This window comes from Genypterus blacodes, unplaced genomic scaffold, assembly GCF_046128005.1.
Source record: "Genypterus blacodes isolate CSIRO-AG114 ecotype Tasmania unplaced genomic scaffold, CSIRO-AGI_Gbla_v1 ptg000085l_1, whole genome shotgun sequence".
Classification (NCBI taxonomy): Eukaryota; Metazoa; Chordata; class Actinopteri; order Ophidiiformes; family Ophidiidae; genus Genypterus; species Genypterus blacodes.
This window is the reverse complement of record NW_027466890.1, coordinates 562524-589792: the sequence shown is the minus strand read 5'-3', so window position 1 is coordinate 589792 and position 27269 is coordinate 562524. Positions and strand designations below refer to the sequence as shown.

General features: G+C 44.1%; 1 protein-coding gene across 2 annotated transcripts in view; it reads right to left on the bottom strand.

Moving 5' to 3' along the window:
* Positions 1–27269, bottom strand: part of fibcd1b (fibrinogen C domain containing 1b) — a 99647-nt gene that overhangs the window by 29266 nt on the left and 43112 nt on the right. For both annotated transcript variants that reach the window (XM_076158741.1, XM_076158742.1), the window contains 2 exons: positions 26162–26298; positions 6135–6231 (listed from right to left, as the gene is read on the bottom strand). In XM_076158741.1, the coding sequence (XP_076014856.1) occupies positions 6135–6231; positions 26162–26298 (234 nt within the window). The remainder of the gene's footprint in view (positions 1–6134; positions 6232–26161; positions 26299–27269) is intronic.

The following is a 27269-nucleotide window of genomic DNA, read 5'->3' as shown; positions in this document are numbered from 1 at the left end:
TGGTCTAACTAAAGCCATTATGTTTCTGTCCTTGCTCAAACGCTTCATCTGCAGTCTATATTTGAGCAGTTTATGGCTGAGGATTCTTCTATTAAAATACTTCAGAATAACAAAAGATTAGTTTGGGGACGGCTCAGTTCTGGTTATCTGGTCAGCCAAGCCCTGCAGCCCCCTGCTCGCACAGGACTGATGCGGATGATAAAAACTCATCAAAACGAAAGAGGAAAAATGGCATGCAGAATAAAAATGGCTTAGTGTCAATTAAACAGCTTGTAGCTTAGGTTTTTTCTATGCAATATGTGGAGCCATTTTCATGATGCACTGTCTAGGATTTGGCACTGCAGCCAAGGTTTCTGAGAGGCACAGGGCCGGAGACAGTGAAAAGTCATTTTTGCCAAGGTAGCCGAGATTCGCCAGCTGTACGCCAATAGGAGTCGGAGGTACCTGCTGCAGTTTTGTGCTTCTCACATCCTCCACCTGCAACACCCGGAAAAACTACAGGAACTGGAGAAACACTGCGAGAAGCTACTAAGATGTTGCACAAATTGTTTAGCGCTTGTTCCAGGTGAGACTGATCTTAGCTGGATAACTTAAGTCACCCGCAGACAGCAGATAGCACTTCTCACAAGACCCGAGGAAGACCGACAGCATTGATAAGAAAAAAAGTCACTAACATCATAGTAGTTAGATAAAATATGCAATAGCTTACATACAGTATTCTTTCTGTATAGAGCTTCACTCTGCATTAGTTTCAAGTATTATAGAATAGAATAGAATCTTTATTGGGTTTTGACCCAATAAAGATTCTCATCACACATGCAAACACAGTAATCAGAAATTTGTCTTGCATGCCCCTCTTACACACACACACGCCTTTTTTACAGAGGGGTCAGCGCAGGGCAGCCATGTTACGGCGCCAGTGGAGCAGTGTTGGGGGTTCAGTGCCTTGCTCAAGGGAACCTCAGCAGTACCCTGGAGGCAAACTGGCAACTCTCCAGCTGCCAGTCCACTTTCTTTGTCCATACTTGGTCCATACAGGACTCGAACCGGCGACCCTCCGGTTGCCAAGCTGAGTCGGTAGCTGGGGAGGCAGTAGCTCAGTGGGTAGAGCTTCCGCTTGGGAACCGGAGGATCGCTGGTTCGAGGTCCCTGCCGAGGTGCCCCTGAGCAAGGCACCAAACCCTCAATTGCTCCCCCCTCTGTGAAGGGTGGTAATGTAATGTAAGTCGCTTTGGATAAAAGCGTCTGCCAAATGGTCGTAATGTAATGTAATGAGTCCCTATGAACTAGTACAAGTATTCATTCCAATTATACCAATACTATGACATAAGAACCTTAAACACTTCCAGAAGAACATGTTTTTAACTGGGTAATAATTACAGAACTCCAATGTACCGATGACAGCACTACTACAAAACTGAATAAAACGGACGACACACTTGGTGGGCCTTTGCAAATAAGTAAAATGATGGATGAGAGAGATCCAATTGAGCTGTTGGTATGACAACAAAAAACTTACTGTGTGCTCCCCAAAAACTAGAATTTGTTTCAGTGGCATTGATTAAGTTGTTAACGCTCCACTGATTAATGAAATTGAGTAGCACTCAAGAACGTTAAGTGTTTAATTTTCCTTCCCAAGATGGAAAGTTAAACAAAAGCAGATGATACCTGAACTTGATTTACATCTTGTTCATTAGGTGAAATTACTCTCGGTTTTCTCAGTTGTGCTTCAGGATAAAAACACTGATTAAGGCTGTTTTGTATCTCATTGCTTGATAGATCTCCCCTCACAAATGTTGTTTATGAAGACTTTTGAAAGTAGGTGCTGTATGTCAAACAGTTCAGTGCCACTGTTTGACATCCGTTATGATTATTCTTGGACTTGTCAAAGCAATTTCTAAACTCTTCTTGATACATAGACCCATTACAAAAGTTAAAGCGATATTATGTTCATATATATGTATGAAAGGTAAATGGTTAATGTGAATGCAAATCTGCAATGAGTATCTTTATACATATATATATGGAAGCAGATCAATCTCCTTGGCACCTGTGATTGCATTCAATTCATCATTGATTTTTGTAGAATCAATATGTCGATTATGAGGTTGCAGAGCTAAAAAAGATCAAAGTCAGACAAACAAAGTCTACTAAATCCATCACGAAGCGTCACCCCAGCCATACCAGTGAAGGTGTTTGATGTTTTTAGGGGGAATCTGGGGGAATCTTTGGGTCAGTCAAAGCTATACACATGGCTGCTGACAGGTCTGAGGTGAACATATGCAATGTAGGACATCACAACACACTGTACTCATCATAAACCAAGCTTATAGCACAGCAACCTATCATGCAGCTGAGACATTGGTTGTTGACCGGATTGCTAGAGGACTGAAAAATTACGAAACAGAGGCTGCAGGACAAAGTTGTCTCAATCAAACGTAGCATTAGTTTTAATTCATAATATGTATTCATAAAATCAAACGTCAACCTGCAGCTTTAAATTCAATTAAACCCTCTTCTTCCTCTTCCTATTTTTCTGGAGTTTAATTTGCGTGCACTGGTTCATGCAAGCAGTGGGTGTTGAGGGTTTTTTGCCACAATTATATTTTCATATACCCTTCCAGTGCAAGCTTTACTACACCATTGCAAATGTGACAGTGTAATTAAAAACCAACAGCTTAAATGTCTCGCTATGTTTGTGAGTAACAGAACAACAACAATGCACCTGAGACTCACAATTGTTGAAAGTTAGCAGATGATTCTGGTCCGTCTCACAAGGTCCCGCAAGAAGAAAGCAAGAGACTCTAGTCCAGGGGTGCCCAATACATCGATAATGTGGTAAGGTAATGTGGGTAGATCGCATGGCATTGAAAAATAAAGCCTAGCTTAGCCTATTGTTAAAAGTTAACCGACACCGGCAAGTGCGCCGGCACACGCGGCGGCACACACGGCGGCACCATCTGGAAAAATAGGTTAAGACACTGCTGTCTTTGGGATGGCATTTAACTGTTTCTGGACCTATTTCCCATGGAGACAAATCTCCATCAGCCCGAGGAGACCTCGGGCCTCACACATTTCAAGGAAACAATGGCTTTGCCTTGACCGACTTTTCTCCCCTTTACCTTGCTCCACTAGGAACAGATTGTTTAGCAAATATGTTAGCTTTCACAGGTTTACACACACACACACACGCACACACACACACACACACACACACACACTTTGCCACGTTTTTCTGTCAGGCGACAAAAGTCTGTATAAGCTGTAATCGGCTGCAACCAATTTGGTAGTTTTTTGGAAGTAGAAACAACGGGCGCAGATACTTTTCCACACAGGCCTAGTTGGTAAATATAAAAATGTGTATTTTATGTTTCCCAATGTTGCCTTTGTTTTATGTTCGATTTTGTGTGGAGATGTCACACAGTATATTATGAGATTCACCCACAAATAGAAGAAATCAGTAGGGGGTCGAACACTTCACATCACTGATCTGCCAAGTTGAGTGGGCATAAACAAGAAATACGTGATGTTGATGAACGGTGCAGGATGTCCTTTCAGAGGAAAAGGAATCGAAGATTAATATGTACAATCAAAGTGCCTCTATAAACGGACCTGGGCTATATACATTTTAGTGTTCCCAACAACTCGAACAAGCTCAGGAGTGGAATATCAACACTGACTGCATCTCACTGTAAATACAAATGCTCTGATCTCAATATGAAGTTACAATTTCATCACTACACCTTTAAGATAAGTGATTCAGGTAATTAAGACTATTATAAGCGTCACAAAGAGAAGTAGAGGAAATGGTTCTAATAATTGCCACACTTCAACTGAATGAAAGCATGGCTGTCAAAATCTTTCTATCCAGTGCAAATGGAGTTTAGGTCCTTTCCCTTGTGCGTAAAGCATTAAAATGTCCTTAAACCTCATCTTACACTCCTTTAAAACTAGTGAAGTTGGCCATTTTCAATTAAGAACTTCAGAATATAAGCACTTAATGTCTCCCTCTCTTATAGTCATCCTTCCTCCTCTTCATTCCCTTGATGACTCTTACTGTTAATGTCATTATACAATTAGGAGTTGAACGGATAAAGCAAAAATGCTCAATAAAATAAGGGTTAAGAAGCGTGTAAACATAATAAGAAATGCACAGATCTTTAGAGGTAGCGGTTGGCATTAGTGAGAGAAAATCGACTGGAGGAGGTAGCTGCAGTGGAATTCTTTCTCGGCTGCAGGCAAGCAGCATGAATCTATTTTTTATTTTTGCCCTGAGGGTAATCGATGATGGGGGTGACGAGACAACAGCACACTGTGAATGAGCGCGGGTACTCTGAAAGGTTTAAAGTGGCCTGCTGGCTGATTCTAATTCATTTTGCTAAATCCCGGGTTTTTCCATATTCCCGCCGTGTTCTTGCAGTGTACCACAAGGGAGACCCTGTCGGGACGCTAACCACGTTTTTTCATTAGGGTCTCAGTGCTGGGATCAGCAGAGAGGCGGGCGTTTCATTAAATCCCATAAACCCTGCAAACACTTCATACGCCGAGGCACTCCCAGGTGTGAAAAATCATCATCTTACCTCAGGTTAGTTTTCCTAAACTTATCATGAAATAAGATTGCATAAATGAAACATTATATCGATTTGAGTATAATAAAACTGAAGGCGCATAATTAAACAAATGTTTCACCACGTGTCAACATTACCATTAATGTACTCTGAGCTGCTAAGGTGCTAAGGTGCTAAGGTGTGTTCCTAAGCATCTTTTATGTATCAATATTAACTAGTGCCAGTACTCCCAAATGCTTAAGGGCCAGTACCCAGCTCTACTTTCATCACCTTCAGAACGTGTTCTACTAAACTAAGCACCACTCAGTCCATTGTCCTGCTTGGTGATCTTGAGAGACAACAGTTCAATCCAGATACCTGCATTTCCTTAATTTGCTAGCCATCTTTTCAGTGTACGCAGAGCAGATGTGAAGACTTTAATATGAACTTGTGAGATCGGAAACAATAAATTACTGCCCAAAACAATCCTGTGAATGCTGATTGGGCAATGATCTTTTTCACTTCATGGCAGCTGTTAAGAAGTCTATAAGCAAAGTTGTTATCCGAGGTCGCGAAAAATGTGATGCCATGAGTCACCCGCTTTCTCATCATTTCACGTGAACGACGGTCTAGTGTTATACAAAGAGTGTGTGAGCGAGCCTGGCAGTTTCAAACAGAAGCATTTAAAGAACGACAGTGGAACGTCACCCATGAAATAAGCCTCCTGTTCATGGCTGGTTCAACACCAAAACATATCACACCAGTCACAAATGATGACAAAACAATCATAAGATCAACAAAAGTTGAACGATTAATGTCTGGTACGGTTAAAAACATTTATCAAAAATTCTGGCTTTTCAGAAGGAAGAACTGATGGAGGAATCAGTCATTCATGTGCAGATTCTACTGCACATTTTGTGGTATTGTGTTGGACTGAGGCCCTTTTTCACACCTTGTATCAAACTGCCATCTCTATCTTTGAACAATGGCGTCTGCTGTTGGGACATTTACACCTTTTATTAAAAAGCCTTCAATGGATTCTGGCTCTGCTGTGATCACAAATTCCAGCTGGTGGGTCGTTACACTATACCACGTTTTTTAAAAGATTGAATCGTAATTTTCTCCATTTGAAGCGCAAGTACCTTTTCAAGGCAAATCACAACATTCAACCTAAACTTACAAGAGAACGAGGAGTGCTGGTAAGAGGAGTCGGAGTTATGCCTAAAATGTGTGGGTTGGATTTTATTGCTCAGTTTTGTCCATTTGCGCAATGTGAGCCAGACCACATTGATATGTTGTTCTGCATGCTGTGCCTTTTGAAGCAACAGTTTAAGGAGATGTGAGAGTGTATCGCTGCCGATGTTTTGGATTTTGCGAGATTATGCAGCAATTAGAGATCCCAGGGAGAAGTTGATTGTATCCATAAAAACAATGAATTGTTGCCTCACAGTCTGTCGCCTCAGCAAAAGTACTACCTAGACTTTCCATGTTTCTGCAAGCTGCAATACACACACACACACACACACACACACACACACACAGACACACACACACACAAAAGCAGGATCGGACACCTGAGCCACTTACCCAGCCAGTGTTCGCCAGTGATCTTGCCAAATCCCTCGCGGTAGGAGTCCCATCCTCTGAAGAAGTTGACTGAGCCGTCCTCCCTGCGCTGAATCACCTACAAAGCCGAGACAGCAAAACCAAAGGTCAGGGGTCGGTCTAGATTGTGATCTGAGGCTGCATTTTTTCCTCTTTGCTGATAATTCATCCTCAGCCCCCCTGATGGTCGCTGGGCTCATCTAGGACTTCATTAAATTACCTTGCTCTTCCAGAGATGAATAATGCAAACCCATAATACCCAGTAAAAGGTAATTTGTCAGAAGATAATAAAAGGAATCGATTAAATCTTGACTGACATTGAATCAAATCACTATGGAATCTGCATTCTTAATTGAAATCCCAGAAAGAAGATGATATTCATAATACAATAATCCTGAATATGCAGACGTGGATGAATGAATACCTCCCCCCCTGCTTTTCTGTACCATGACTCACAGAATTGTATTAAGCTATGATGTATGAGGGAAAAGGCACTGTAGGTTTTATAACAACACTTTTAATGTAAGCAAGAGGAATGATACCAGCGAATGGGTCATATTTATGTCAGCGTCTGTATGTGTGCAGGCCAATGAGGGGAGTAGTATATGTATCACTCGATGAAACAGAAGGTAACAAGAGTCTGACAATGTCCATCAGGGAAGCAATAGGGAGGCGGTGGGTGGCTCAGTGGGTAGTGCTTCCGCTTGGGAACCAGAGGGTTGCCGGTTCGAGTCCCTGCCGAGGTGCCCCTGAGCAAGGCACCGAAACCTCAATTGCTTCCCCTTGCGAAGGGTGATAATGTAATGTAAGTCGCTTTGGATAAAAGCGTCTGCCAAATGATCGTAATGTTATACAAAAAGGCCTCTCGGTTTGGAAATATGATATAGCAAGACACTCCACATGGCACAGCTTTCAGCACCATGGACAGCGAATTTGAAAACACTGACAGAGAGGTCTGTGCTAATGTAACAACTGTGCGCTGGAATGAGCCTGAATGAAACGCATTGCAGAAAGAAGTTTTGCTTGTCATAATAAGTTTTACAAGGGTGTAAAACTTTGATGTTGTTCCCCAAGCTTATCCATTAACTGTAGTATGGCATGACTCAGGAGCGTGTCGGTTGATCTCACTTTCTCCTCTGACATGCCAAAAAGCGATATTCAATTCATTAACGCTAACTCTTCGCATAAGCACTCACCACCCTGGCCATGTCTCCTCCTATACTAGGATCTAGGGCCGCAAAGAAGTTAACCTATGCTATTCAAAAAGGTAAATCATAGATGCAATTACTATTGCAGCAGCGTTGACCAGCTAAGATTAATCAGACATAAGAAACCATATGCATATATTTCCATTCTCTCCTGCATTTATTTGCAGCTTCACATCAGAACGCCATAGAATGCATTAACCCAAACACACATTTTATGGTTGCAGCTTTTCTCTTATTTTACCAGCGCAAACCCCCTGGTTCTTAAGTTAGTAAATATAGATATACAGTTTTTTGTGTCTTTATCCTCTGTAAAAGCCTGAAAAACCTAGTAAATGTGCCGCTGTTGAAGAAATGTATGCAGAAAGAACATAGTCTGGAGTTGCTATGGAAAGGATGAATTAATATTATGTATCACCAAGTATCAGATAACACACACGCACACAAAAAAATGTAACAGAAGCTTTTCAAAATCTTTTTAAGTTTACTTTTTATAAAGTTTATAGAAAAATTATCTGAGGGGCCTCTAATTAACTCATGTGCACACTCACAAATTTCAGGAATCTAAAACACGGACGGCTGGTTTTATGCGACTGCCCCAACACCAAGCTGTTCTTATATCTGAACAATTTTAACTTCATTAGTGGTTGTGTGATATAAATGCTGCTTTAAATGTTGCTGCTTGCAAATATTATCACTTCGGTTGTGAAAAAAGCTGTGAAAATAAATCAGTCATGTTTCAATTTGGAATTCATCCCTGGCTGTTCATTTGGTTGTATAGGCATTAGTTCAGACAAGTCTGCAGCTTCTGTTACTCCAATTTATTTCATCCCGTTTCACTCTAATTTCACTGCGTCACTTCACATTCCATTTTAGACGTACAAGCACTCTATTTTGTCAAACATAAGGCTGCTGAGCCCACTACAATGAAAGCACCTGACATTTGTACTTTTTCAGTGAGGATTATGCAGAGGTCATAATGAGCAACATGACAACAATTCCATGTAAAATAAAGTGATATGCATCATCTGATCCATAAACCCCTCTCAGGCTTTACTCCCAGTGCATTAGACAATCAGCCCTTCGTCCGAGTGACATGTCTGAAACTCAATAAGCTGCTGATTGAGCCAAACTAGAGCAGAAAACATTGTAACAGAAAACCACATATCTCAGTTTGGCGGGATCATTGCAACATTTTTAACCCTTAAGGTCAAGTTTAGTGCATATTCCTACCTGTAGTGATATCCGGATCTGCCCTCTTAGGACATCACCGATTTTGTCCTAGCTCTTCTGATGCACTTATTTGTTTTCTTATTTGTCCTTTTTTTTCTCATTCATCTTGGTACCTAACTTATTGCACTTCTACTCTAGCACTAGTTATGCTCTTAGCTGTTGGTTTTGGAAGGAAATGCACTTACGATTTCTTGTGACCTGAAGTTCTTTTGCCTACCTTTGTTGAACGCACTTATTGGAAGTCGCTTTGGATAAAAGCGTCTGCTAAATGACCGTAATGTAATGTAATGTAATGTAATCTGTACTAAACTTCCTTACACTGACAGAAATGTACTTACACTGTGCTATTGAATTTTACTACTATTAAAGCTGAGCTGCTATAAGAAAATCAATTTGGCACAGTGGTGCAACTACTAAATTATATTATTATTATTATTATTATGATTATGTTCTACCGTAACCCTCATTTGAGGAAACGTCCTCTTTTGAGGTTAATAACGACAACTAAGGAACTATCTTATATTCTCTGCCTGATATTAAACTATTTTGTCGTCTGAGGCTTGACATTACAGCTTAACTTTGTGTTATGTTGCAAGCTGATGATTAGCTACAATGATTGGTGCAAATTTCAATATGCATGTAATTCAAAGGTGTAATGAGTGTAATAAAAGAATCACACATTCAGGCACAGGGCAGGAGAATGACTCAATTATACCCTGCTGAGGTCACGGCAGTGAGGGTAATGTATAATTTCCCTGGTAAAATAATGATTAAAATAGTGACATTAGTGAAAACATCAAGTGTTGGAAGATAGAACAGATCAAGGCGCCATGACTTAGTCGAAGAGTGACTTATGGAGAGAATATTGTGTAGTATTTCACTTTTGCTACTTGCTATTCCTTTATACATCATTAAGCTGCATACAGTGTAAACATGTCCTCTGTATTAGGTTTAATGAGTTAGCTGGATTTAATTATGGATAATTTGGCATGTTCCTGGATCTCTCCGTTCCTCGCAAGCGCTCGTTTGGAGATGTTGCCATAGCAACACATCCTTAAGATCAAACCAACAAGAAATTGACGTCAATGGAATAACAATAAGACCATTTAGAATTCCAAGGTTGTAGCACTTATATTGCATTGGCTTTACAGATACAGATAATGTACTGTAGACAGATACTGCTTCAGCTGAGAAGGCATTTTTCTTCCTGAATAAGAAAATAAAGGTCAACTAATTACTCTTACCAATATTGATATTAATGGAAGGGGAATTAATACACGTGATTTTGTAGAGTATTTCTCTATTAAACTTTAAACTGTTCTCTGGTTCTGCGTGCACTGCTATTTGCTCTAACATGGTGAATAGTGCCAACAGAAAGGGTGAGACATCAGATCCCTTAACTGAAATGCAGAAGTAGCTGTAGACTGTAAGACTTTTAAATTCTTCATAGCCTCAACAAGGATCTCTTGCTCCTCTGGGGTGAAGGATTGTTCGCATCATGTCCATCAGCCTATCAGACACATACTGGTCATGTTTTCGACTGTCATTATAAACACTTTTCTTAATCAACACGGGAGCACCCAATAATCTTGGATAATTGGAATCCAGCTCTTCTAATCAACTTCCCACCTGCAGTTGTAGAACAGAAATACCAGTCTGGGCGTTTCAGAGGTCCAGCATAACTCAATCAATCTGGTGCTTGTTAAGCGACGTGCTGAGAATAAACCCCCCTGACCTTGACTGCTGTGCTGCTCATATCAACAACCATCTCCACAACCATTATTATTATTATTTACACGTTCAAAGGGTTAATCGGTGAGATTTCTCCTTCTAAAATCTCTGCAATTACCGACTCTCTGATGAATCTGCTGCAGTAAAGAATGACTGCCTGGAATTTAGAAATGTACTGCAGAGGCAAACCACAAGCATTTATGCTGCTAAATCCTCCTTCAAATAACGACCTCCCAGACTCCTTATCTCGCCCCTCCTCCCTCATGCTGCTCTTCCCTAACTTCTAATTACCTGAAATGGAGAAGGCTGCATATTGATAATGCTGTGCTGAAAATAATAGCACATTTAATTGTTACTCAGCCCCAGTTTTATTCCTTCTGTCTCCAGAGACTCTGCATACAGTATCTACTGCAAAGGTGAACAATAATGTAAGTGTATACAGAGCAGATTCGAACAGTGAGTGAGTAAAATTTTTAGGTACTTCTACTAGTGGTTCAATTTTGTGCTGCTGTCAGCTTCTCCTCTACTACATTTCAATATTGTGGTTCTAATCCCATTACATTTATCTGTAGAGTGCAGTGCTGTGGTTCAGAGGCGATGGAACATTTAGCTAGTTTGATTGCCAGAAGTGAGAACGCTTGGTCAGAAATATCTGGAGGCAGGAACAGGAAACAGGAAATGTTCACTAGAGGACTACATCAGGTAATATGGAACAGAGATGAAATTAGGCCCATATGCCATGCAAAACTGGTACACAATTCTGAATCAAAGTTAAAAAACCACAGCTGTAGTTTTGTGTCAATCACGCCCAAGCCTGCCTGAGTCCACACCAATCAATAATTGAATTTGAACCCAAATCTAACCCCTGCACCCCACCCCTCAGACCGACCGATCAGCGAGGGGAAGGGGAGGTGAAGAGACATTTTTCCATTCATGAAGTCAAACACAATCATTCTCACTCGCAGATATACTGTACGTTTTATCTTGGCTTCATTCACCCAGATATCTGAAGAGCAGCAGAGCTCTTTGGAGTAGGCTTTATTGCCTCAGCTACAGTTTAGTCTTCCTCATTTAACGTTTGGGTTTGGGCCCATGTTAAACACACCAGGACTGTGGTGCGTCACCAAAAACGTGGTGGTTGTAACTGCCACGGTGAAGCTCTGCGGCATGGAGAGACTGATCTGCCAGACAAAAGCGGCGAGGCTTTACAGTGTCAGGTTAACCAGCCAGCAGAACAGATTAGGGTTCACACTCCTGTGCTGCTGGCCCTGCCTCCTTCCTTGTCCAGCACTCTTATGAGCCCGCAGAAGCCCTCGGGGGTTTAATTGCACATTGACCCTGAAGGTCAGAATGTGTGTGTTCCCTGGAGAAATGGACCAGTGGCTCGCAGAGACACCTGTAATTTCCTTTCACACTCCATTTAGGTCTCAAGATGGAAAGGGGGTGGTCACAGTTTGGGAGGTGGAGGTGGAGGTGGAGAAGAGGCTGTGATATTGGTAGTGGATCAACATGTCTGAATTACCTTTGTAGTGGACTGCAGTACACACAAAACGTATTACTCTATGTTTTTACAACTTGCAACCATAGAATGCAAGAGATTTCTCACCTGGATTTAATTGTCCTGTATTCACCACAATAGGTCATGTACTGTCCTATTGTGTCATGAACACCTAAGAATAGGCCTGTGGAATTGCAAATATGAAGAAAGTGTAGCTGCTAATTATTCTGCTTAGCAATTAACAAACAACAAATGCTTTTATTATTTGCCACATTTCTCTATACGTTTTTTTAATCTTATTTTACTTTCTTACCTTTTACTTTCTCTATTATTCCTGAATATGGAAACTGACACAATTTCACATTTTCGGCAGTGCACAGGACATGCGCCGGCATCCCTCCAGCAACCAGCCCATCGTCTGTTTTTATGTTGGTCCTCCTGAGACTCGAACCGGCGACCCTTCGGCTACCAGACAAGCGACCCCCAAGACTGAGCCACTACCGCCCCTAAAACAGGGTTTTGTTCTGTTTATGATTTATGCATTAAGGACATGCAAAACAAAATTACAGCCTTGAGGCAGATAAACAATCCTAATTTATAGTTCTCACAGGTAAGAGGTATAAAAGGATTATGGTGCCACAGTCAGACACAAACTGTTTTTGCTGGCGTGCAGCTCAAACATCCCAGCTGACACGTTGCCTGTCCTTTCTGTTAAGGTCATAAGATGGCAGGCTGGCTCTGGCTTGGAGCGAGTCAGGTGATGCCCTGGCGGGACACGTACACCACGCTGCCACTTTGACACGGGAGACATTTCTATTAAAGCACATGAGCAAGGGCCTCGGCTTTTATAACACGATGCACAGAAAGAAATGAAAATTGAGCTGCAAAATCAATACCAACACGTGGCGTGTTTGCTTGTTGAGTTACAGGGAGTGAACACAATAAAATATAGAACGCATGTGTAACTATGCAATATGTAGTAATAAAAGGTGGTGATTCCAAAGGCTACTATATCGGATGTGAAAATAACGATTGCATGTAAGTATGTGAAGAAAGATCTGATAATGTAATACAATATTTTTGATTCAACTAGACAGCAAACCTTTTCTGGGGTTTAATCAGCGCCTCTCAATATAGAATTATTAGTATTATTTTCTAATCTGAAAAGACATAGGATTTTTTTGCCAGGCTGTATTTTTGTGTGTCCACCCTCTGACGAGTCTTTTGAACTAATTGTCAGTCTCTCCGTCCTAAATGTGTGTCGCTGGATATGTATGGTAATGAATGACAAGGTAATAAGGTGCATGGGCTATTTATACTGTGAGAGTCAGTCTGACAAAATCACGAGAAAGTAAAAGACAAAAAAGAGCTGTCACTGTTTCTGAATTCATGTCAAAAACACTATTTTTACTTGATTATATGCTATCGTTCTGTTGGTTCATCCAAACATTGTAGGCAAAACACAAATAACTTGTCACTTATAGTTTTTTTTTCCTGTCTCAGTTCATAACATCCATTCTCCTCGTATCAACATATAAGCAAACACCAGATCTTGTTTTAATCTGAGGGAGAAACTAAGCAAAACACATCTGCTGTACAGTAACACACTACAGGACAAACACAGGTGGGCCCCACAGGTAAAGGTTTGGTAGATTTGAAAGTGCCGGTGTAGCTGTAACATGTTTTGTTACCGTGTCAGCCAGGCTTCCCAGTCACTATTGACAGATTAAAGTCCCTCTCACACTCCCTCTCTAGTCATGGGAGCCTCTCTGACAGCTCCTCAAAAAAGCCCCAGAAATGCGACCGTGCAGCAACCTGACCAAACACAACCTTCCTGTATAGGGGAGTCAGTCAAACAGCGTGTAAATGGAATAATATAAATCCAACAAACAATGAATGTCTTGGAAAAGTAACCTACAGACATCGATTTAGCTTTTTCTGTGCTTGTTGAATTATATTTCTAGAGTTATACTGTCTTTACTACAGAATCAGCAACCAACAGGAGGAAACATCAGTTTAGCATAATCACCAATTAAATTACAACATGTATTTTTGATGTGGCAATGAACAAATTGATGAATTAATATGTATATTCAGTAAAACAACCATGTCCATGGGTGCTGCCATCAAAGCAGCTGCTCCTCAGTGGAGATGGAGTAGATGGATTTGGCTTTCCTGGAACGCAGCATTAGCTTCAGAGAACTACCCTACAGAACTACATTTGACAAATGCCACATCTTGCATCTTGTGTGTCTGGATCTGATCTGAATATGCCTCATCAACTCTTCTTTGAGCAAAGTCCCATTTATTTACACATTTCCATTCAAAGCGTAAATTCCGCTGACAGGAGGATGTCGGTGAAAAACCTCCTCGGCTAAAGTAAAGGCTATTTCACCCATCACTCGCATGTGTCTGTATAAACGTGACAAAATAATTCCATGCATTTAACTTCAGACAGGGAAATAGTTGTGACAACAAATGTCCAATCTTACCAACACTTGCTAAAGGGTGAATCCATTGGCAATCACATTCAGTCGCTGTAATCTCTGCGGTAAAGGAAAGCCACTTAATGAACAGCCTTAAGCTCTTCAGCAGGATTTCTGTCCACTACTGGGGGGCCCACAGCTTGCACAGACTGACAGAACAGAACACAACAAGCAGGCCAAAGCTGATTGGGGGAGATTTACAATCTGGCATGTGACTGGTGGAAAACAGGATATGAGCCAATAGCTTGTTAGCTCCTGGCATGTAAGCACCGCCAGCACACTATGTTTATATGTTTGGCACTTTGGCAGCAGATGTTACTTGGTCTATACTAATTGATGATAATTTGTAACATCTTCACAGCCCTTAACACGTCGTCTGAGACTGACAGATATGCAGAGGGGAGAAAAACAGAAATAGCTGAGAAAAATGAAGTAGAAAAGAAACCTCTCCAAAAATCTGCCATCTCCTCCCAAAGATAGATAGACGGAAGAGACCAAAACAGAATGATGATGAATTGCCAACACTTTGATTTCACCGTTAAGAATATTGATGTTGTGGTGACAAATTTGACACGGTCAAATGAAAGCAGCCACAAATCTGCGGCAGTCTACGGCAATTGCTTTATCTTTAAAGACGGCTGCAAACATCTGTGTGCAAACATTTATAATCCTATCAGACAGATAGATCTGTTCTGAGCACTGTAGCAGCAAGACTGAAACACACACACAACTGGTCTACACATTCTTAAATGTGATTATTGTCGTCTTTTGGCAAAAGAAATGTAAAACCTCTTACAAACTGCAAACTCAGTAATGAGATTAAGGGGAATCTGCTCTACGTACTTGTTGCAACATTTCTGCTGTTTATGGAAATGAAAGAGGAATTGCAGTTGTAGAGTAAATTCCAATCATAAAAATAAAGCTATGCTGATGTTTCCACTGAATACAAGGTTATTTATTCAATAAAAAGAGAGCCTGTACTTACAAAGAAACAGCAGCAACATCAAGTCACTCAAGAGATTCTTCATGTACTAACTCTGAATTCCACTGCAGGGACCAAACGTGACCAAATGTTTCATCTTGTTGTTTGCCAATCACCCTAATACTGCGTGGGAGGAAGATTTGGTTGAATTTTGATCCGTCTGAATTAAATCAGCCGTGTTGAATATGTATCTCTCCAAATCAATCGGCATTTGTACTACCTACACAGATTAAGGCTCAACAGAGTAAACAAACGAGCGTCATGATGTTCTACAGAGCGGTGGCTGGATCGATTCCTCTTTTGAATCTCAAAGAGAAGGGAAAAAAAGCATTGACGCTTCGCTTCCAACGTCTTTACAGGCGATAATTAAGGAAGCAGCAGTCAGATAAATTCGACCATTGTGGACAACCTTAATCATGTTTTTTTCTTAAATGACTGAATCAACAAATATCTGGTTCAGCTGCATCATAAAATAAAGTAACACTGTGTTTTGGCTGTAAAAAGCAGCATTTATTTACTTCATTTCATACTGTGTGACACCGTTTCTGATGTAGTTGAATGAGTGTAAGAATTTAAATTTCAGTTTTGTCTCACAAGCTCCTCATCCCAAGACTTGGATTGAATTAATCCAATAATTATAAGAAGATAGGGCTAGTCTGTTTCTAAATGAGTTCCAACAAGGTTCAAGGGTTTCAGCAAAACAACATTTTGTGACTAATTGTTGGATGAATGGAAAAAAGGAGCAGTTTTCGGATGAATATGTTTGGACACCGTTCATTTCTCTGAAGGCTTACTGAGGTGTTGGAGGAGTGATGCATGCTGAGATATGTCCAAGCGTTTTGTGACGTCACTAGATTAGTTAATCAATTTCCAATACGAGATTTTATAGACGAGACTGAAAGAAAAGACGTCATGCATGTCAAACATGTCTTCTTTCTGCATGAGTGCTCCACTGTACATGCTTATACCCACCAGGTGCTGCATACTGGCTGCTCAAACACAGATATTTGGCAGTAACTATACTCTGAATTGTGATTTTTTATTCCAACCACAGTAGGGGGCCAGTCCTAATTAACAGCATTTAAGGAGAAGGTAGAGGGTTGCATAAAAAGATGGAGGTGAAAGACAGAAAAATCCACAAAAGCTTCAAATCAAAAGACCCGGATGCATTTTTGGGAGGAAGAGAGTGAAGAAACGACAACAAACCACAACAGAGATATTCAAAGAAGTGGTAGAAGAAGAGAATATGACTGGAAAACTAATAGAACTGCAGTGCTGTTGCTTGGAGGCATATCTGCGCCTTGTAGCGAAAAGGTCAAGTAAAAACAGCAGATCTACTGCCCTCAAACAACTCTGTAAACAACTCCGGCCTCACACAACCTCCACCTGGCTTGGACTAATGGCTCTCACATCCCTAAAGGTCAGGACCGATACAATGCGGGAGAACATTACTGCAGAGACAAACTTGATGAATCTGTCTCCTCCTCCTGAGGAAAATGCCAAGTGACAGCCATACCAGATGCAACACCAAGCTTTGTGTTTCACGCATTGCATTTTCTTGGTTGCAAAACAAAGAAAAGGGCTAAAAAAAACCATTAAAAGCTCCGTCTGGCTGCACGGTCGGGTGTTCCATTTCTGCGGGTTCATCACTTTCACGTGACATTTGATGCAAAGTTGAAGAACATATTGCTCGTTGTCAGCAAAGACGGTACATGTGAGACAAAAGCCGCGAACATCTGTCAGCATCCTCGATCAGAGCCGTGAAATAAAAACAAAGTGATTTGACTTTGGATGTTGGCCAAACACTGACAACTGGAGCAAAAGCTATACTGTAGTGCTCAAACGTTTTCAATATTCCTGCCGTACAAAACGTTTATGTATAGGACAGGAGTGCATAAGCAGACCCTCCTGGATTTCCCCTTTTTCCTGTTCAATAAACGGAAATGAAATATTGAAGGGGCCGCAAGCTGGCCGGAGATACTGAAAAGCCCCAACAGTTCACTCTGAGGCGCTCGAAAAGGCTTTCCGGGCGTCTACGGGGGGGATAAAATCATGCACACAATCCTACATTCAATCTCAAACTTTTACATTTCGGTTCTTGGCCGAATGTAATATTCCAGAGCGATTGCAGTGCTCCTGATAAAAGCACCATTTGATAACCCGACTCCACGCTGCACTCTGATATTTCTATACTTATCTATTATTTAAACTACGGTCATTTTTCGTCTCTCCCTTTTAACAAATAAAATAATAATAATAGAAGACATTAGCCCAAGACGGGGACTTTGAAATCTCCCTTCTCGTGAAGCAGGTACGTGATACACGCACACACACACACACCCAAAGGATTACTTTATCTGAGTTAGGGGAGGGATGTGTGTGTGCATCCATATTTTAGTATGTGTGTGACAGGGGGAGTTGGTATGCACACTGGGAGGCACTTTTAAATCACACACTGAGGTCACGTACACTATGCCTGTACAGTCGAGTGTGTGTGTGCAGCACAAACTGCAGTCATAAGTTGCAGAAAAGGATGAATACTGACCAAATATATCATCCACATCTCTGTATGCTAGACTTCTTTGTCTTCTTCTGTTGTTTTTCTCCTCTCCTCTCCTCTCCTCTCCTCTCCTCTCCTCTCCTCTCAAACTAAACATTGCCCTTGAAAAAGCTGATGGTGATAATGGTGATGATGAGGTAAGGATGTACCTTAATATACAGATATACATTCTACCACTGTAATACTATTTCAATTTTCAGATAAAAAGCAGTTCTGTACAGCAAACACCAGCCAAACAGCCAGGTGCACAGCTGTATTTTTATGGTTTCTGTATATTAAACACTGTTTCCATATTCCAATGTACTGTGTGAGTCATAACTCCTTTGAGTTTGCTTTTCTATGATCATTTGACTTCATTGATATTTGCCAAAATGAGTGCAAGCATCTAATATAATACAGGAAAAACACACACTCTTCTAGGGACTCCGGCTACACTCATTAGTCTACATTAGGCTTTCCGCACCTCCTCTGGGCTCCAACAGTATGTTTCCCTCTTGCAATCTGTCTCTTTTTATCCAATTTTTCAAGAAGGAAGAGGTCAAAGGTCAATCCTTTATTGTTTTTGAGAAATGGTTCTGCTTTACTGAATTACCACTGGCAGAAAGTAGTAATAAAACGTGTAGAAAACATTAAATGAGGGAATGTACATTATCTATTTGTCTTTTAGTCCCCTACTATCACTGGTTGCCAGATTTTGGATAGTGACTTCATTGGGCAGCGACGGGTATGTCCGACCTCTCCAAAGATACCATCTGTCAGACACATCAATGTGTCAGGGACACCCGAGATGTGTGTCGTGAATGTCGATGATACAAGTGACGAGCTGCAGCCAGTGAAAGCTCAGGAGGCAGGAGGGCAACAGGAAACAAGTGGTGTGAGTCATAACAGCTACATTCATGGCTTCATGTTTGTCTTTTTTTCGGCCTTGCTTTGTCCATTGCAAATCAATCCAGCAAAAAACACAATTTTGAGCAGTGACCCCAAATGCACCAAAAATCGAGGATGTGCGTCAGATTCCCAATTGTCACTTTAAGATCTTGTACTTTTTGACTGTGTGGCAACCAGTCAAGCGCAAGAATCCTAAATTACAAATCAGAAAGCCCTTATATTGTGAACAGTGCAGCGATCTGTCAACTGTGACAGTCACGCGGTGTGTGCGTGACCTGACTGTGCATGATGAATACAATGAGATACTGTTCTTACCGATCAACTGCTTAATCTACAGCGTTGGCCTCCTCCTGCCACTTTACATGAGACAGGTGCTTTATCCCCAAAGGTCCACATAAACATTAAAACATAGAATGACCTCATCACAGAGCAGTACAGAAGGAGAGGAAATAACACAACAATAATTGCTGTCTCTCTCTTTCATTCTCTCTCCCTCTCCTCAGTAACCTGCTCATCTCTTGGTCTCAGAGCAGCACTCTCAAACAATGCTAATGAGGAGGCAGCATATGGTTCATTCCTTATTTAAGCTCAGCAGCCAGACAGACACTAAGCCACTTGAGTAAGCAACCAGCCCTCATCTCCCTACCTGCCCCCACCAGCCCAGATCCCCAACTGAGCTCCTAATGAGGCTCAAGCACAATCACCAGCCAGGATCTGTAATTGCTGCGTTATCAAGTCTAATCTCAGTTGCCACTTTGATCGTTTTACGTGGACAATATGTCAATAGCTCGTAAGTAAGAGGGATGGATATGTAAAAACAACAGAAAGTCAGACAATAAGCAGTAGGCACACATTCACGAATACACACACACACATCAGCAGTTGCCTACTGACATGCTGGCATGTAAGCGCCATTCCATCATGCTTTGCTAAGCACGCTGTCACTCTGACAGATTTGCTTTATTTGATGATAGGAGGGTGTGACCTTGCCTATCTCACACCGATTTACAAGCACAATTGCAAGCGTGCACCCACACACTAACACACACTCTCACGCAAAACACAACACACAAATTCTCTGTCTGTCACAGTAAATTCTTCTTTTGTGACATTATCACAAAATAGCAAGAATATGTCATAATTCTTAATTTTGTAGGTATAATAACAGAAATTGCTGCAGTCAGAAGTCCAGTAATTAGGTGTGCGTGCGTGTGAATGAACAATTGTCAAAAATATGACGGATATTTAGCAAAATGTCACATTTTGACACATTTAAGAGAAAAACCCTTTAATGTTTATTGCTGTATATTGTGGTGATTATACATAATTCCCCCACGGACTATGGTGTGGGTAGGTGTGTTCTCCACGGTGGTTAAAAGGGCACGGACTTCCGGTCCGTAAGGGTTGTTGTTCTGCTGTATTGATTGTACGAGACGAGTGAATCCGCATGTCTATAAAGTTGGCGTTAACACTCAATACGCCGCCTCCGACTCCCGTCCTTCGGCACTACACTGGTGACCCTGACGCGAGTCTCGACGAAGTATCCGAGACTGGACTGAACATGGCCGTTTTTCTCAAATTGCCGGAGTTTTGGGAGACGTCCGCGGCGGCATGGTTCGCACAGACGGAAGCTCAATTCGCCCTCTGCGGGATAACGGATGACGACGCACGCTATTTCCACGTCGTCTCCGCACTGGGGAGCTCTACAGCGGCCCAGACAGTGGGGTTTATTACTTCTCCTCCTGCCCTGGAGAAATATGCAGCATTCAAGACTCTCCTGCTCAAAACCTTCGAGCTGTCACGGCCGGAACGAGCCCGACGCCTGTTCGCTATTCACGGCCTCGGAGACAGAAAGCCCTCAGAGCACATGGAGATGATGCTGAACCTGCTAGGTAAAGAAGAGCCAAATTTCCTGTTCATGGAACTGTTCCTTCGGCACATGCCGCCACACGTGTAAACAGCCTTAGCTAATGCAGCTATCACGGAGCCACGAGCTTTAGCCGAGGAGACTGATCACTTTTTCCTGGCTACCCAGCGTTTCGCCCCTGAGGTGCTAGCCCCGACGCGCAGCTACACGCCCCCCAGCAGAGGAATGCTAACTACAGGAGACCCTGTGACTGCTGACGGCCGCACAAATTCAGGCATGTGCTACTTCCATGCGCGTTTCGGCGCTAAAGCGAAGAGATGCCGGCCCCCTTGCAACTATGGACCGGCGGGAAACGACAGGGCCCACGTTCAGTTGTAGCCGTGAGCGTGGGTGCAACAAGCAGACTACTATTCATTAAGGACACCCTCTCCAGGCGTAACTTCCTCTGCGACACCGGAGCTAACAGGAGCGTTTTGCCGGCCACGAGGAGTGACACCGCCAGCGGAGGCTACGGCCCCCCATTGACGTCTGCTAACGACACCCCTATCCGCACCTATGGCACAAAGACTGTGAACCTGTGTCTCGAGGGCCGGCAGTTTACGTGGGATTTTGTCACGGCCGACATTTCCTTCCCCATCCTCGGTGCGGATTTCCTGTGCGCTCACGGACTACTAGTGGACGTCAAGAACAGCCGCTTGGTAGACGCATTGACATTCTCCTCGCTTGCTTGTGTCCGCGGTGAGGCAACATACGGCGGACTCTCCAGCTCTCTTGCTGAGGGGGACAGATATCAACGCCTACTTGGTGAGTTTCCCAGCCTGACGAAGCCCACCTTTTCCGCCACTACCATCAAGCACGGGGTTGAACACCACATTGACACTAAGGGCCCCCCGGTCTACGCTAGGGCCCGGCGGCTCAATCCTGACAGGCTGGCAGTCGCCAGGTCAGAGTTTGCCAACATGGAGTGCCTGGGCATTATCTGCCGCTCTGACAGCCCATGGGCCTCACCCCTCCACATCTTCCCTAAACCAGATGGCGGTTGTCGTCCGTGCGGAGACTACCGCCGCCTTAACGACGCTACCACACCGGACCGCTACCCGGTCCCCCACATCCAGGATTTCTCCGCACATCTGGCTGGCAAACTGGTTTTCTCCAAAGTGGATCTGGTGCGGGGCTAGCACCAAGTCCCGGTGCACCCTGCAGACATCCCCAAAACGGCGGTGGTCACGCCGTTCGGACTGTTTGAGTTCCTGCGGATGCCGTTTGGACTTAAGAACGCTGCACAGTCTTTCCAGCGGTTGATGGATTCGGCGCTAAGAGACATGCCGTTCTTTTCGTTTACCTAGACGATATCCTCGTTGCCAGCTCCTCGGAGGGAGAGCACCAAGCACATCTCCGGGATCTCTTCAAAAGGCTCGACCAGCACGGCTTGATTATCAACCCTGCGAAGTGCGTGTTCGGGTTGCCCTCCATCCAATTCCTCGGACATCTGGTGAGCAAAGAGGGGGCTGCCCCCCTCCCTGCAAAGGTGGAGGCCGTGTCCGCCTTTCCAAGACCGCACACAGCTCGTGCACTCCGGGAGTTTCTGGGGATGGTGACCTTTTATCACCGGTTCATCCGCCGGGCCACCCACACTATGCGCCCGCTATACGAGGCTCTTAAGGGTAAGTCCCCCGGCCAGGCCGTCGACTGGATGGCTGAGAGGGATGCCGCGTTCGATGCCACCAAAGCCGCCCTGAGCCAAGCCACCATGCTGGCCTACCCGTCGCACAAGGCCCCCATCGCTATCACCACAGACGCGTCCGATTATGCTGTGGGAGCGGTGCACGAGCAATGGGTCGACGGCGCCTGGCAGCCACTCGCCTTTTTCAGCCGCCAGTTGACCCCCAGGGAGCGCAAGTACAGTGCGTTTGACAGAGAGCTCCTCGGCCTCTGGTTGGCAGTCCGCCATTTCAGGTTCCTGCTGGAAGGTCGAGAGTTTACGGCATTCGTGGACCATAAGCCGCTCACGTTCTGCATGTCCAAGGTGGCCGAGCCGTGGTCGGCCCGCCAGCAGCGTCAGCTCTCCTTCATATCGGAGTACACCACGGACATCCGACACGTCGCCGGAAAGGACAACGTGGTTGCGGATTGCCTCTCCAGAGCCGTTGTCGGAGCCGTCCAGCTTGGCCTCGATTTTCTCCGTATGAGTGAGGACCAGGCCTCTGACCACGGGGTCCAGACCCTCAGGCTTTCGGACACGGGATTACGCCTGGAAGAGGTCACAGTCGGTGGCTCGGACATTAAGCTGTTGTGTGACTTATCCACGGGCCAGCCTCGGCCGTTGGTCCATGCGAACTGGCGCCGACCGGTGTTTGACGCGGTGCATGGGTTGTCGCACCCCGGCAGGAAATCGTCCGTGAAGTTGGTTTCCCAGAAGTTCGTGTGGCAGGGTTTAAAGAAAGACGTGAAGACCTGGGTCGACGCGTGTGTGGCCTGTCAGCGGGCTAAGGTGCACCGACATACTCGAGCCCCTTTGGAGCCTTTTGCTGTTCCGGAGAGAAGGTTCGACCACGTCAACGTTGACCTTGTGGGTCCACTGCCCCCATCCCATGGTTTCACCTACCTTTTTACGATGGTGGACAGGACGACCCGCTGGCCTGAGGCCGTTCCCCTCTCCTCGACAGCAGCCGCGGACGTGGCTCGGGCATTCATCGGCACGTGGGTCGCACGTTTCGGGACCCCGTCAGACCTCTCTTCTGACCGTGGCTCCCAGTTTACTTCGGAGCTCTGGAACGCGGTCGCCGAAGGTTTGGGGGTTCAGCTGCACCGCACTACTGCCTATCACCCCCAGGCTAATGGTTTGTGTGACCGCTTCCATCGATCCATGAAGGCGGCCCTGCGAGCCAGCTTGAAGGACGGTAACTGGGTGGACAGGCTTCCGTGGGTGATGCTCGGCCTCAGGTGTGCCCCGAAGGAGGACCTGCAGTCCTCGTCGGCGGAGCTCGTTTATGGCCAGGCTCTACGCGTTCCTGGGGATTTCTTACCGGATGCCACGGTCCCCTGGTCTGCGGCAAGGCAACGCTCCTCCCTGTTGGAGTCCGCCGAGACATTTACCCCTATCCCTACTTCGCAGCATGGCATCCCTGCTTTCCGTGTGCCCCCTGGCCTGGGTTCGGCGGATTTTGTGTTCGTCCGCCACGACGCACACCGTGGTCCCCTACGCCCCCCTTACGACGGCCCGTTCAGGGTTTTGCGGCACGGAGACAAAAGCCTGGTTGTGGACGTTGGCGGCCGGCCGGAGAAGGTTTCGGTCAATAGGGTCAAGCCTGCTCACGTCGATGTTTCCAGACCCTTGGAGTTGGCTCAGCCCCCGCGCCGACCCCGCCCCCCTATGCCTCGCCCCCTGGCCCCTGGCGGGGGACTTCCTGCCCCGGGGGCTGCCGCTGCCCCACCTGCTGCCCTCGTTCCTACCTCGGCCCCTGCCGTCGTCTCTCGTCGGGGCCAGATTGTTGTCCCTCCTCGGCGCTGGGGTTTTTACTGTGGGTGAATTCTGGGGGGGCTTGTGTGGTGATTATACATAATTCCCCCACGGACTATGGTGTGGGTAGGTGTGTTCCCCACGGTGGTTAAAAGGGCACGGACTTTCGGTCTGTAAGGGTTGTTGTTCTGCTGTGTTGATTGTACGAGACGAGTGAATCCGCATGTCTATAAAGTTGGCGTTAACACTCAATACGCCGCCTCCGACTCCCGTCCTTCGGCACTACAATATAATTGTTTCAAAGTCCTGTCTGTGTCACCATCAACATGTTGTCACACTGAGAAAGGAAAGCAAATCTCAAGCATTGATCACATTCCCATTGTTGACAGCATTCTTGTAGGGGAAAAAAATTATTTCTTGTTTACATAAGCTAAATGTATTTACCCCTTTAAGGTACATGTGGAACATTTTCAACACAGATATGACATGAAAGGGACAGGAAGTGTTTCGCACCTCCATCCCTTTTGTTTTTGAAGCGGTTCAGAAAGGCCCATCCTGGATGTACGTGTGATAAAATGCTGTCACCACCGGTAAAAATGAGGCTTTGATGGATTTCAGTCATGGAACACCTAAATCCTTTGACTGTACATGGCCTTGCTTCTCTATTGGGACATGTTATGACGTCCCAAAGGACTACTGCGCTCCCGCACAAAGAGAAGGAAAATGGCTCTAACCAGGAAGATAGTGCCGTGTGTGTGTGTGTGTGTGTGTGTGTGTGTGTGTGTGTGTGTGTGTGTGTGTGTGTGTGTGTTTGCGTGTGTGTGTGTGTGTGTGTGTGTGTGTGTGTGTGTGTGTGTGTGTGTGTGTGTGTTTGCATGTACTTACCAACGCTCTAAGAGAAAAATACATCTAAACCGCACTTCCAAATATAGATCAAACAGCTTAGTGTCAATGTTTGTTCACCCCTCTGTCTCTCATTCCCAAAAGACACAGCTCTCCCTGCATACAGGCTCACTTAAACAGCAATGTTTGCTTTGGAAAATGCCGGGCAGCCAACCGATGTTTGATCAAGGGAGAAAAAAACACTAAAAGATACTTAATATCTATCCCTGTACTGCCTTGTTAGACTGCAGAAAAAATTCCAGCCAACATCTTCAGGTGAAGACACAGGAATGCAAAACTGACAGGAGCATAAAATAAGCGTAAGGTACTTTCAGCAGCCACCCTGCAGTGCAGTGTTTCAGGATTTGACATGAAGGGCAACGGCGGTCTGTGTACTTAAACCCCAGTCTGTACTTTTATGAGCAGGTGTTTGATCTCTCCCACACTGCAACTTGTACCAGCTCAGTTTAAGTTTATAAGATGATTATTTGGTCATGTTATGTGATCCGCAGCGTGTTCTCGCCCAGTGCAAATTGCCACTTGGCAGCAATTTGTACCATTTCCCCCTCAATTTCCAAAAGTTGCTGTCAGTTTAATGAGAACGGCTGTCAAAGCTTTTGATTGATTGGTTCCACTGGTTTGCAAGCAGTCGAGGCAATTTGTAACGAAAAGGATAAGTCTGATTTTTTGCCTGTATTTGACATTTCTTTCTAAATTTGGCAACAAATCTAGATTGACTGATCTCTTCCATTAGGCCCTCAACTGAATGTCATAAATGCAATAATAGGTTTCTGTAATTATATTCAGTATATGTTTAATAAACAGTTGATGAAATGCACATGTTAAATGTTTACGCTGCTGACATACAATAAAGTTATTGCTTCCATTGTTATGCTTCCTATTTTTCTGTTTATTTTTTAATGTTTTGAAGACCAAGCCAGACTTTTGTTCCACTGCAATCTAAAGACACACAGGTTTGCAATTTCAACACGAGTGGTCTTTGCAATGATGCACAAGGGTACACGGCCATGTTTGGTGTGTGTGTGTGTGTGTGTGTGTGTGTGTGTGTGTGTGTGTGTGTGTGTGTGTGCGTGTGCGTGTGCGTGTGCGTGTGTGTGTGTGCGTGTGTGTGTGTGCGTGTGCATGTGTACACACACATGCACACGCACACACACACACGCACACACACACTGCGTGGTTGTAATCGTCTGACTCACAGTCCAGCCTCCTCCGTCTGTGGTCATGTCACAGTAGACCTGGAAGCCTGCGGGGTGGTGAACAGGGAACACAGAGTAGATGCCGTCCTCCCTTTGACCGCTGGTGTACAGATCGCCACAGTCACGGGGACGTGAGCCTGAGAGCAGAGAGAACGAAAGAGCGAGAGAGGGAGAGAGAGAGAGAGAGAGAGAGAGAGAGAGAGAGGGAGAGGGAGAGAGGGTTGAATTGGAGCTGGAAAGTGAAATCAGTAATAAGGATGAGATGTGGCAGATGTGAGGTAACACTTGTCAAACTCTCTGCTTTGTATTTGGCCTACAACTGGAAGCAAACAGAGCGAAGGCGAAGGCCTTGATTCTGTCCTGTAAAATCGCACCAGTTCAAGTGAAAACCTCAGGATGTGAGATTAGTTTGGCTTTCTGGCTCAGCATTTCATGGAAAAATATCTGGGAGGAATTCTCTCCCACATTTTTTCGTGGTACATGTTGTGTTTACTGCTCGGAGGACTAGGACACTTCACCATCGTTGTCTGTGAACAAGTTCACCTGGAGGCAAGTACAGCTCAGACTATCTGGTTGGTAATGGAAAACGGACAGAAAAGTGAAAAAAAAAGCTTCACAGGCGCTTAATTATCGGAAGCGTTCCTCAAAGTCAGTACAAAATGCAGTTCAAGTGTATTTTTGTGCTGTGGCTGCTATTTGAAAAACCCAATTTCCCCACAGGTTCTTTTATTGTTGATTTTTCTATCAGAAATTCCACTACTATCTAACATTTGGGCAACATCTCTTAAAAAAAAAAGATGCCCTTTCTCTGTTTTTGTCTTTTTTGTTTTTCTTTCTGTTTCTTTCCTCCCTCTCTCTCTCTATCACAACCTATAATGCGATTGGTACTAGCCTACATTGCTGTTTGACATCATCCTGTAAGAACTGTATGTACCCTATGTATGTACCCCTCTCTTTCTCCTCTTACCCTCTTTCTATACAAAATATGATCTCCAAAATATCCTACAACTGTATGCACAATGTCATGTACAATGTTTGCTTCAATAAAAACAAATTGCAAAAAAAATAAAAATAAAAAATGAGGATGAAAGGAAGAGGAGAAACACTG